Source organism: Ipomoea triloba, chromosome 4, assembly GCF_003576645.1.
Source record: "Ipomoea triloba cultivar NCNSP0323 chromosome 4, ASM357664v1".
NCBI lineage: Eukaryota > Viridiplantae > Streptophyta > Magnoliopsida > Solanales > Convolvulaceae > Ipomoea > Ipomoea triloba.
Window position 1 is genome coordinate 35,846,621 of NC_044919.1, and position 12,724 is coordinate 35,859,344.

The following is a 12,724-nucleotide window of genomic DNA, read 5'->3' on the forward strand; positions in this document are numbered from 1 at the left end:
TCAATTTGGCGGTTATGGTTTCATTTTAAGGTTCACCAATCTACAACTGGTTTCATGCTTTGGGACTATCACGATAACGAAGTCAAGGCCAACGGCCATGCAGATTAACGTAACCTCCAAAACGCGCCGTTTGTGGGGTTCGAACCCACGATCACGTGGTTAAAAGCAACGCGCTCTACCACTGAGCTAAAACGGCAACTGTTTGTTTTATGCTTAGTTTGTATGAAGTAGTAAAAAACATTATAATTACACTTAAGCCATGAATTACCAAAAATTTGATAGTTGGTCCGAAATAAGAATTTAAAAATATAAATGGAGATGTGGGGTATCGATGCCCGTACCTCTTGCATGCTAAGCAAGCGCTCTACCATCTGAGCTACATCCCCAATTTGATTGCAAATTATAAATTTCTTTATATGAACAAAAAGGAATATATACCAAAAAAAATGTTTACAGACTACCATCTGATAGAGCTCAATTTGGTTTACAGAACCATGCAACAAGAGCTTTCAGACTTCTTTCAAGAATGGTCAATGCTATTAATAACTCTGGACTTTTGCTTGCAGACAAGTTAGGTTAATTAGGGTCATAACACTGATGATTATTATAAGTTCATTGTTTCCTTATTGTTGTCTAGTTATCATAGTACATAAGTTGAAAAATATACCTTAATTTTTCTCCTTCTAAATTAGGTATCCATTGTCATTAGAATAATATTAAGTGCAACATGCGCACAAATAACTTTTGTTATTGTATCATTTTTACACAAGAGTGGCAACCCTTCACTTAGTCTCTCTTAACGTGGTTTGAAAAATTTTTGTCATAATTTGATTTATCAAATACATGATTAATGTTATAAGTTATAAATACTATAAGACTATAGTATTCTCCACCTATTAGGATCCACTTGCATTGTTAGCATGGGAGCTAGGGCCAAGGGGGCATGGATGTTTGGGTTTTGCAACAAGAATATAATGAAAGCATTAGTGGACAAAAGTTTTCAACATTAGACATATGTAACTGCACATAAATGAAGAGTTCTACAATGTTTAACTATGGTGAGAGAGATTGAAGCTGATACAGAGTGAGAGTTGAGAGCGAATGAGATTTGTGAGTGGGGTCCCTTCAATTCCCTACTAGGGTCTCATTCTAAGTATAAATCACTGCTAAATAAGAATGTGTGAGGGAAAATAATCAAAATATCTTGTCTCAGAGATTTGATAAAATGTCCAGCTGGGATTTGTTTTGGGAAGAGAGTGGGTTTGGAATTATTCCCTCCTTATTGCACACTGTATAAATAGATTGTAACAATACATAGTATAATTAAACATTATAATTATTAAAAAAATTGCCTGGGCCAAAATGATATCGTTTTAGTCTGGACATATAAATTAAGTAAAGTAATTTGATCTAGTCCGGAATTGTAACAAAGTTTAAAGTTTTGAACATTCTTGTCCTTCTAATGAATAGATATAAGTGGTACGGGTGACAGAATAGGTAGGTGGTGGTAGATGTATATTGATAGGTAGTTGGATAGATGATATAAGTAGATAGATAAATAACGCTTGTATGTAATAATAATAGTGATTATAAATGAAGTTATGTGTGGTTTTGTATTTGGAAAAAATTTAAAAACAATTTTCTTTTTTCACAACTTTTCTCCACCTTTCTCATTTCTCTTTGAACTCAATTGTCATCACCAATACAAAATTAAGGAAATAAATCTAAAACAATAATAAGGTTGTATGTGTATATTTATTTGTTTAAATATATTGGGGCAAGGAGGGTGTTCTTCGTCCTTGTCCCTATCGAGGTAGAGAATTGGGTTTCTCATTGAGTTCGGGGGCCATGACCAACCCTAGCTAGTTGAGTTTGGCAAACTATTTATCATATATTGAATTTTTATTATAATTGATGGGGATATTGGGTGTGGGGTAGATTGGGCCTGTGACGATGGGCCGGGTCGAAGGGTCCGGGGTATGGGGCTCCGGCCTGCCAAGTGTGCCGGTGCCGGGGCGCCGGCGTGACCGCCGGTGGGCGCGCTGGCGGCGCCCGGTCGCGGCGCGGCCGTGGCGTGGCCCGGCGCCCCTTGTGCGTCCCCGGTCCCGTGGGGCAGTAAGGGGGGGGTGACGTGGCCTGCGGGGTATGGTTGATGGGGTGGAGGGCAGTGTCGTGTGGTGAGGCTTGCGGTGCGTGGACCACGTGGCGTGAGGGGCGGAAGCGGGATCGAGGGCGTACGCGTGGATGGATCTGGGAGGGGGTGAGTCAGTATAAATAGGGGGTTCAGGAATCCATCAAGACACATCAAAAACACGGCAAATACTACGGTCTAGTGGTTCTAAGTTCTTGTTTTCAACCCTTTGTCCAGGGTTCGATTCTCATATTCATCTTGTAATCGCTTGGGCTTTAGCCCAGCCCGACATCCTGTATCCGGTTTATGGTGGACCCGGTCCAATAAAACCATCAATAATAAAAAAATATTTAAAAATAAAAGTGTTGAAAAGTGATGGAGAAGTCATTCTCTTATGATGGCATATTGTTTGTAGGGCAAGGATACTCATTGAGATTCGAATAATAACTTAGTTAAAGTTATATGAGATCTCTTTCATTGAGATTCGAATAATAACTTAGTTAAAGTTATATGAGATCTCTTTCATTGAGAATGAATATGTGTGATCAAACATGTTCATGTTCATAGATAAGTCAACGAATGTGCAAAATGGACTCGAGTTCACAGAATAATTTAACAACTTAAAGTGGTTTATCTTCTCATGATCCTTTGTCGACTAAAATCAATAAATAGTGTTACCCAATATACACCATTAGGTAATAATTACGAATTTTTTGGTTTCCAAAAACACATATGGAATAAAGAGTCTTATTAAGTTATTTGCAAAGGTAGGATTTGTTTGGACTAAGCTCAAGCATGTTATTGGTTTAGGTGTTGTGTGGTCCGGCCCAGTACTATAAACAACAAATTTTGCAAAAGGGCCGCCTTTGAGGCAGAAAACCATAAAACCCGCCGTCTGTGGGGATCGAACCCACGACCACGTGGTTAAAAGCCACGCGCTCTACCACTGAGCTAAGACGGCTGATTGATTTATGTTATCAAGTTTTAGGTAATTAATGTTTTATGTTTGCTGCTAAGATTTTGCAATACCATTTATGCCCCTGATTAGAAAAATTGATTAACCATTTGGGCCGACTCGGGGATAAATTATTTGGGCGTACTTTTAACGTAAAATTGTTATATTATATGGCAAATTATATTGTAAACCACATTAATATATTAAAAATAAATATTTAATATACTAAAATGAACTTATATGTTAGTGGTCCAATTTGCAATGAAATATATCTCTAATCGGTTCTTGTTAGTTTTTGTGCATTGGTACAGGTCCCGATATATATATAAGGAGTAGTATAAAATATCGAGATATTAAACGATGATAGTAATTAAAATAGTCTAAGTTTTAGTATGTTTTAACTTCATGGTGGACACAATTACAGCAAAATACTCATTCATTGCACAAATATTTATGATTGATATTGTACTATAATAATAAGATTTTTCGACTTTGAGATTGCCTCATATAGCGATGTCGTCATCATCATCATCTTTCTCTTTTTTTTTTCTTTTTTTTTCTTTTTTTTTTTTTCTGAGCAAATGATCATCGTCTTTTGATATTCTATTTGTTGCTAAGGAACCAAGAGATAATGGTAACCCATTCTTGAAAGGTGGTAGGGCTTGATATTTCTACAATTATTGATGAACCAATAGAAGTTACAACAACAAATTTGAGCAACAAAGTAGGGATGAAATTTTAAACATGATTGTCAAGTTTTATACTGATATCAAGAATTAGATTTTACATCACGACGACTTTTGAGAGAAATTGTCACTCTTACATAAAAAATTGTTTACAAAAAAGTCCATGATAATACATCACATAAAGCAAAAATTTATGTTAGGCAAATCACTGTGCAAGTTGTCTTAATTATCTCCATTTGACACTCAACCAAGTCATATTATTTACACGTGGCAATACTCATTTTCGCACATACACCTTAAGGACAAGGTACTTTTTTGAAGGGGTGGAAAGTACTGATACGCTGATATGAATATGAATAATTAAATACTCAATTTTTCAGTATTGTATGTGCAGTTTAAAAAAAAAAGTATTGTATGTGCACAAAGAGCTCATTCACTTTGGGAGGTTGTTCTCATACTCCCGCTGATTAGACTCGATTCATGTTCTTTCTTTATAAACTTCACCATTGTGACCAACTGAATTGTCCATACCAACTTCTTTTCATTCTCTTCATTGTACGGGTACTTGAATTGCTTGATACGAGATCATATCATCCTATTACAAATTGAATAAATACATCAAAATCTATACACCATCATTATTTTTTTCATGAATAATCAAATGACGAGATATATAAAATAATAAATTAGGGAGGGTAGACGTATTGAAGACTGTACCATCTACCAATAAGCAGATGACCATATGCCTACACATCCATCACTACAGCACAACATTTGTCAGTTTGTGAATACATTAATAAACCCGAGATTACATTAAGGATTGATTATATTCCAACCTAATTGGAGATCCTTATTGCTCGATCTCCAACTGCCTGTATGTGTACTACAGCACAAAATCCTTTGTTGTCATGTCCCCTTCTACTTTGCAATTACCGCAATATCTGCAAATATAATCGCCTTCAATTCGCACCCGTGCCATAATCATTCATCCCCAAACAGAAAATAAATAATAATAATGATAAACAAGAATCAATATTCGTATTAGTCCATGCATGGACAGCACACACTTGACACTTCTCATACATTAAAGAATTAATATAGCCCACATGACTTAGCATAGTGGTCCCTAACTTCACTTGATGTCACGGTTAAATGTGACAGTGTAAAACATTAATGGAAAAAGGCTCAGAATGATACAGTGAATTGAATCTCTTGTGTGCACATGAAAATTATGGTATGACCGATGGGTTGATTGCGGAAATAGTAATTTAAACGATCCTATTGCGGTAGGTAGTAGCACGTTCCATGTAAGGTTGAAAGTGAGGGGTGGGCATATTGGGAGAGGAAACATGTTAGCCTACACATAAATTTGTATTACATGGTCAGCTTTCATCAAAATGCCAAATTTGTTTATCTTCGTCTTCTTCTATTCCAAGATACCCTTCCAAATTTATTTGCCATCCTGCGATCACAGCCTTCAAGATTTATTTGCCAAAGAAAGGAAAAAAACAGATTCCAAGATTTGAAATGAGTGGAAGATGAAGCTTCAAAGGTTTCTCCTTTATTTTGCTTTCATTTCATGACTACAGTTGTATCCCATCAAGCTCAAGACTGCACTGCACACCATTTGTGTTAACCTAAAGGGAAAGGAAGATGCTATCTTTCATTGTTTTCTTTGTATTTTAGTTATTCGATATGGTGATTAAAAATTTAAAATAATTGGCTATAGACTAATATATATATATATATATATATATATGCACTCAGATGGATTGCATGCATACTTAATTTTATTTATAATTTTAAAGATTTAAAAATTTAGCTAAAAAAACTTTGATTAACTGTTAAAGCTTTACAATTTTAGTTAATGCAGATGGGTTAAAACGGTTCAAATAATTGATTGGTTAATCGGATGCATACCACTACTAAATCACGGTGACTCAATCGTCATGTTTTATAATAAATAATATTTCTTAAACTAGATGCTTTTTTAGAATAAAGCTAAGCCAATAATAATAATGTGCTTTAAAAAATAATAATAATGTGATTTAGTCAAGAAAACAAACTGTGTTCCCACTCGTATCCCACCTAAGAACCAACAAAGTTTGAAGAAATTGTGACCGCATCATCAGTTACTCTCGGTTTCAATAAATGAATACTAGCTCTCTCTATGCAATTATATATGCAAATAAATTTAAATTTCTAAAATCAGGGTAAAAAGTTTCATGAATTAAAAAAAATTATAAAATATTATAGTGTATTATGGTGGTTGGTTGAGTTAAAGAATAAAAATGCAATAAACAAATATAAAACACATAACAATAATATTATCTAGAATTGTATTTTTGAAAAAAAAAAAAAACTTACCAGCAATTTAATTCTTCAATCAATCAATCAGCGGAATCAATAATCTCAGCAATTTCATTATAGTGAAATTATTCAAATTCAAATAATTCTCAATTCTTTATTTTCGAACCAAATAGCCTCCAAAATGTGCCGTAATGACCTGTTGATTCAGCGGAAAATATTTGTATGGGGGAAACTTTTCCTCAATTTTGGGGAAAAACAAATTTTATATTGTTTAGTTGATAGAAAATAAATTTCTCAAATTTGAAACTAATGAATTCATGTAATAGTGTAGGACATGGGTGCTTAAATTTCAACTGTGGACGGTGAGGCGGTGATATTACAGATGGGATGGATAACTATTCATGGAAAGGTCAACCTGGTGGACTACTCTATCGCGATATAACCCAAAAAAGGGGAAACAAAGTCGAAAGCGAAACAAAAAAAAAATTGGGAATCAGATTCACACTCTATTCTCATCAATCATCAATACAATACAAATTTACAAACTACAAACTCGGAAGCGCCCAATACATGTGTGAAGAGCACTTGCATGCAATCAAGCAATCATTTTCTTTTCTAACAAAATCATCTTCAATTTAGTTATAAGACTCTTTTTTTTTTTTAATCCTCATTCCTTTTCAAGAAGTATATGTTACAAAGTAAGCTAAAATGTTTTTGAAGTAATAGATTGTGGATAAAGACACAAGATTGAGATTTAACAATCACAGTGTAAGAGTTACACCTAATATCAGTAATATGGTCTTCCCACTTAAAAAATCGCTAAATCACCTTGATTTATCCATTCATCATTCAATGAAGTTAGTATGTGGAGGTTAATGAGACAAAAAAAAAAAAAATTGTCTTTGTATGCAAGGACAAACGGGCTAAAAACCTTTCAAAAGTTTCATATTTGAGGTGCTCTTAGGCCAATATTAACTTTAAAATGTAATGAAATATATAATAATTAAATATATGATTTTTTTTAAAAAAAAAAAAAAAAGCAAGCAGAAGATGTTATTCTGACACTGACACGGTTCAAGTTTCTTGCCAAAAACTGAAAAACATTCGTATTTTCCCACTATAGCATTACATGCCAACATATACAACAAAAGAAAAAGGAAAGAAGAGAATCCCAAACCCTAAACCATGACAGGAAAGATATTTAGTAATTTAGGACATGAATATTGGGAAATAATTTTTTTTTAAATATTTATTTTTCTGTTTCTATTCTTTAATCTTACAGTTCTATTTTCTATTTGACAAATAAAAGTTGAACATTTTTGCATAAAAAAGGTGCACTTTAATGTTCCCAAAATACAATTAAAAAAACACTTTACCTTTTACTTGTGTCTTTTCACTTTTAGGTTTTTTTTCATTTTTGTTTTTTTACAAAGTTGGAAAAGCGAAAATTTAATTTTTATTTTTAAGTTGAAGAGTATTTTAACTTGAAAATGAACTGCATTTTATTATTATTTTAAAAAATCTTCTAATTTACCAAATAGCTTAGGGACAACTATAACTAAGTTAGTTTAATTGTTGGCTTGATAACCACAATACTACAAGTCCAACTCTCAATGAGGTAACTTATTGACCGTTGCGCTGCAGAGGCTAGACATTTGCTTACTGCACACAAGGAGCCACCTTACTTTGAGAGGTTGCTCTCACATCTCACACAGTCGTTGGTGAGACTTGATCCCTGATCTTTCTTCTCAAACTTCATCCTAGTGACCAACTGAGCTGCACATGCAGACATAAGTCAACCATACTTAACCGTAGAATTCTTTGCGTATCTGCTTGTCATATCCTGTTTAAAATCAATTGGTGATGAGCAGGATATATTAACTTTTTAACCACATCCCTCCATGGTAAGCACAATGTCACGTATCAAATTGAGTCGGGGCTGGATTCGCCCATCCTGGTTGATGCCCAACAATATTCTCGAGTAGCGGCTGCAAGTTTCTCACTAGTTCAGTAGGCCGTATTTGAGAGAGAAAATCTAGTACTTATGTTATTTTATATCATTGTAATAATTATTTAATAACGCATTAGATTATCTCTTAATTATTTACTGAATCCAGATTTACAAATTATAATAATTAGTAATTAAATATGGATGTAATAACGTGATATGTTGAGCACATAAACTATTTTGTTAATTAATAGGGAAGTGGTGAAATGAATGGAGTGTGGTCCAGCGGTACAAGAAGGTGGCATAATAAATGCGCTATTTACTATTTATATCTTGTTTTCTCATCTAAAAGAGGCAAATACGTAATTAATGAAACTAAACGAGGCTATTATAGTAAAACAATGATAAAAAGTTATGATTGTCCTCAACTAGACAACGAAACCCCGAGATCTCTGTTGTGCTTGCCTTCTCATTGGCTGCACATTTCTCCACTTCTCTTCTCTTCTCTTCTCTTCTCTCCTCCACCTTCACGGCTTCGCCGGCACCGGCCACCTTTTCTCCGGTGACTTTTGGGTTAATAAAGAAGAGAAAGGAAGGGAGAGTAGTATAGTCCCTTCAATTCTGTGTCGTGTTGCAGTTTGTTGTTTTGTTGTCTGGGGAATTTGGTAACAGATTCTCTCTTTCAGTGGTTTATATCGTTTTCTATCTTATCTTCTTTGCTGGCTGGGTGGTTCATTGCTTTTATTATTCACATACTTTGTTCGAAAACAACAGGTGTTAAAGTATAGGGCATTCTAGAGTCTAGACCTCTTAAGAGTTTTCTGTGTCGTTGGAAAATTAATTAATTCTCGGTTCTTCAAAATTATTTGAATTTCTGTGAATTATTTTTTTCTTGTGTTTTGGAGTTGAAAAAAAACGAGGAAAAGTTGTGATGGATCAAACGCGATATCAGCAACAACAGCAGCAGATGAGTTCAGGCTTGACGCGGTACCGGTCCGCGCCAAGTTCATATTTCGCAAGCTTTTTGAACAGTGATGGTGGCGGCGGCGGCGGCGGCGGAGGTTATGCCAGGGACGATTTTGATCAACTGCTAAATGCTCATAATTCTAGCTCTGATATACAGCAAGCTTTCGGGAGGTTCATGGACAGTCTAGATTCCAATTCGAATAGGCCTGGGAATCCTTCGAGCAATTTGAATGTGAAACAGGAATCCGATGCATATGAGCAGCCGAAGCAGCAGCAATTGGCGGAGAGTGGTGGCGATTATGGCTCGGTTTCGCAGATGAATTACTCAGGACAAGCTCAACAGAGCCATAATTCAGGTGCTACTACTTCGGCCATGGAGAATTCGTATGGGTTGATGAATTCCGCGAATCCAGATCGTTTTCGCAGCCCAGCGAAAATGAATACTGGCGTTGCTAATTCAAATCTCACCCGTTATAACACTTCTCCGGCGGGCTTCTTTGCTCAAATTGATATTGGAAACGGTATGTCCAGTTCTGCTGATTATTCATGACTTTTGAGTTCTCAAATTTTTATGCACTTTTACTCCTCGTAATTGAAGCTGAAAGTTTAAGTTGACAGTTGGATTGCACATTTATGTTTATATATTATATACTCAAACACTTATAAATATTCCCTGTTTATTGGCTGAAATGAAACAGACTAAAAGCAAATATTCTGTATAAATATAAAAAAAAATACTTTATAATGATGGATTTGGTGGTACTTTTGCTGGATAACTGGAAAAAGTAGCTGATTTGGTTGTTATTTAATTGTCTCCAAGAACAAGTATAATCATAAAATGAAACCCAAATGCAGATTCTGAATTGGATTTTTATTTTTTATTTTTTATTTGTTGTTATTTCATCTTTTGTTATGTTCTGTTGCTAAAAATGTTTGAGCAATTCACAGAACATGGTGCAATGAGAGGCATGGGGAGTTATGGAGCTGGTAGTAATGCTAATGCAGAAGCGTCGTTTTCTTCTCCAAGCAGGTTTAAGAATCATACAGGTTTCTCATCATCAGGACAGCCCGCTTCCTCTTCAGGCGCAATGGCGTCTATATCTGAAATTGGAGAAGAGGGTGTGAAGGAAGAAACCAGTCCAAGGCATGGAAGGTTTAGTGAAACTCAGAAAAATGATGAGTTCTCCATGCCATCTTGGGAAGATTCAGACATTTTGTCTGATCTTTTCCTAAATGTATCAGAAGAAAAGCCATTTTCAAATTCAAATGTATCAGATATTCAGGTCAGGCTTATATCAACCAAACTATCCATACATATTTTCTCTGTTTCTGATCTTATACAATTTCTCTGATAGAAGAGCGAAGATCAATGTCGCCCTCCTGGCCTGCTGTCTCATCACTTGAGTTTGCCCAAAATTCCCGCCCAGTTATCTGCCATAATGCAGGATTCGGTGCCCTGTAAGGTCAGAGCAAAGAGGGGTTGTGCAACTCACCCACGGAGTATCGCTGAGAGGGTAAATATTTCTCAATTTCATCATAGCATTACATAGTTCCATGGAAAACCATTGTGAACATTATATGATCATAGGACTAGAGAGAAACGATTCCCGGATAACAGCTAATAGCTATTCTGGTTAAATACAATCTATGATAGGTTAGAAGAACCAAGATAAGTGAGAGGATGAGAAAGCTGCAAGAGCTCGTCCCAAACATGGACAAGGTAACATTTCGCTTTAGTTGTTATCCGTATTTATTTATTATCAAAGCTTATGCTATGCTCGAGCTTACATTATATTCACTGCTCTTTTTTTTAAAACTTTTGATAGCAAACAAACACAGCAGATATGTTGGACTTAGCTGTTGATTACATCAAAGATTTAGAGTCCCAAGTCCAGGTACATCTTAAGCATTTTGAGCCACATTATCAACATGCCAAGATGGTTCTAATTTGTAACGATTTTAGATTAACTCTTCCTACAATAATGAAATTTCCAGGTGTTATCAGAAAACCGTGCAAAATGTACATGCTCATCAAGTAAATAGAAAGTCACAGACATAGAGGACCAGGTAGGGCACACATCTGCCAGTTAATGGACACTGTCAAAATTATATGAGAATGGGGTAGCATTTTGGTTGGTAAAATTAGCATATAAAGACTAAACTGTATATAAAGCCATTAATCTGTATTTTTTGGGTTGGCCTCTTTTTTTAACCATAAAAGGGAATACAAGGAGGAGGAGGGCTTTGATATCCATATCCTCCACCCTACCTTTCTGGAAAAAACTAAATGTTCAGATGTTTTTATCCTTGAAGTAGAAGATAATGAGTGTTCTGTGCTTGCAAGCTGTCTAATTCTGTCTGCATTAATGCTATCACTGCCTCAACTTATTTGTGGGGTTGGAAATAGTAGGGTGGCTTAATAGTCTTTCTTTGATTCAAGAAGGACTTCTCTTTCTTAACTTTTGTTTTGTGACGAGAAAAACCTGTAGCCACTATTTGAGTGCGTGCATTAGGTAAAGCCCGTCATGCGACCCTAGCTGACCAGCCCAAACCAAAAAGTCCGAGATTCGAACTCGTGAAACCCTATAGTTACAAGTTTGTATCTTTAGCCGCTTGGTTGGAATTGGTGATCACAATAAGGTAAACCAGCATAGATTGCCCATAACTGACTCACATCAATATGGCTAGGACTCAAATTCGTGACTTTGTGGTTACAAATTTGTATCTGTGGTTACAAATTTGTATCGTTACCCCTTTTCTTTCTTTAACTTTGGTATCTGGTTATTGGTATGAGGGTGGGAATAGTGTACCTCTCATCTCTGCCAAAAGGCTGGAAAGCAATGCACTTAAAATTGACTATTGAGAGAGAAATTAATGGAATTTATTGTGGTTGGCCCCCAACCCCATTTTTTTTCATGGAAATTAATGTGATAAACTGTCAACATACAACAGCAGGTTGTATTTCTCATGTGTCTTTATCAGTAATTTAAGTTTCTTATTTTTCCCTTTAAATTTTTGAGCTACTTCCTTTGACAATACCCATAATGGTTAGGTTCTTTGGAATAGATTGAGTGTTTCATAATGTTTTGAGGTGGCTTGTGTGTGGCTATCTGACGACCACACAGTTTCACTGTTGTATCTTTTTCTCCTTTTGGGATGGTTTCCTAAAATCTATGTTTCTTCGAGAATCGTCCTTGTCTTATAATACCATACCATTTCCGCTCAGACAGTGAGACGGGGGAGGGGGTATTTGGTTCCGGACTTTTATATAGAGTTTTAATAAATCATAAAATTTTACTTTATGTTTTATAATAATAGTATAAATATTTGTATATTTTGATTTTTATTCTTTCTATGGACTTTTTATTCATAACTTCTAAATTTTTTCTATGAAATTTTCTAACGAAATACCTGAACAAAGCAAACTTTTTATTTATCAACGTCAAATTTTACTCTATGTTTCATAATATTTGTATAAATACTTGTATATTTGATTTTTATTCTTTTTATGTTTATATTTGTAATAGAATTTTTTTCCTTTTGTTAATAGCAGGCTACTGTTCGCAACAACAATTTGGGGAAGAATTTTATGATATACTCCGTAGTATAATATTTTTTGTATGAAAATTATAAATAATAAAAATTGAAGTCACTGAAAGTTTGTAAAGTTGTATTCAATTTAAAATTTTAATGAATTTTGTAGAAATAAAAAAGTTCATAAAAATCTA

General features: G+C 34.9%; 1 protein-coding gene and 2 non-coding genes across 6 annotated transcripts; 1 reads left to right on the top strand and 2 right to left on the bottom strand.

The window, feature by feature from the left end:
- Window positions 1-124: 124 nt before the first annotated feature.
- TRNAK-UUU lies at window positions 125-196 on the bottom strand. Its single transcript has one exon. It is a non-coding gene; the product is annotated as a tRNA-Lys (tRNA).
- Window positions 197-3,020: 2,824 nt separating this feature from the next.
- TRNAK-UUU lies at window positions 3,021-3,092 on the bottom strand. Its single transcript has one exon. It is a non-coding gene; the product is annotated as a tRNA-Lys (tRNA).
- A 5,383-nt stretch (window positions 3,093-8,475) lies between these two features.
- Window positions 8,476-12,724, top strand: LOC116017043 (transcription factor bHLH130-like). 4 transcript variants are annotated; one of them, XM_031257554.1, is made up of 7 exons: window positions 8,476-9,517; window positions 9,945-10,279; window positions 10,352-10,510; window positions 10,651-10,716; window positions 10,823-10,891; window positions 10,992-11,063; window positions 12,547-12,724. In XM_031257554.1, the coding sequence occupies exons 1-6, from the start codon at window positions 8,962-8,964 to the stop codon at window positions 11,037-11,039; spliced, it is 1,233 nt and encodes a 410-aa protein (XP_031113414.1). In that variant the 5' UTR covers window positions 8,476-8,961; the 3' UTR covers window positions 11,040-11,063; window positions 12,547-12,724. The 4 variants fall into 4 exon arrangements, with proteins under 4 accessions (XP_031113414.1, XP_031113413.1, XP_031113412.1 ...); XM_031257553.1 differs by having other exon boundaries at window positions 12,550-12,720; XM_031257552.1 differs by lacking the exon at window positions 12,547-12,724 and having other exon boundaries at window positions 10,992-11,339.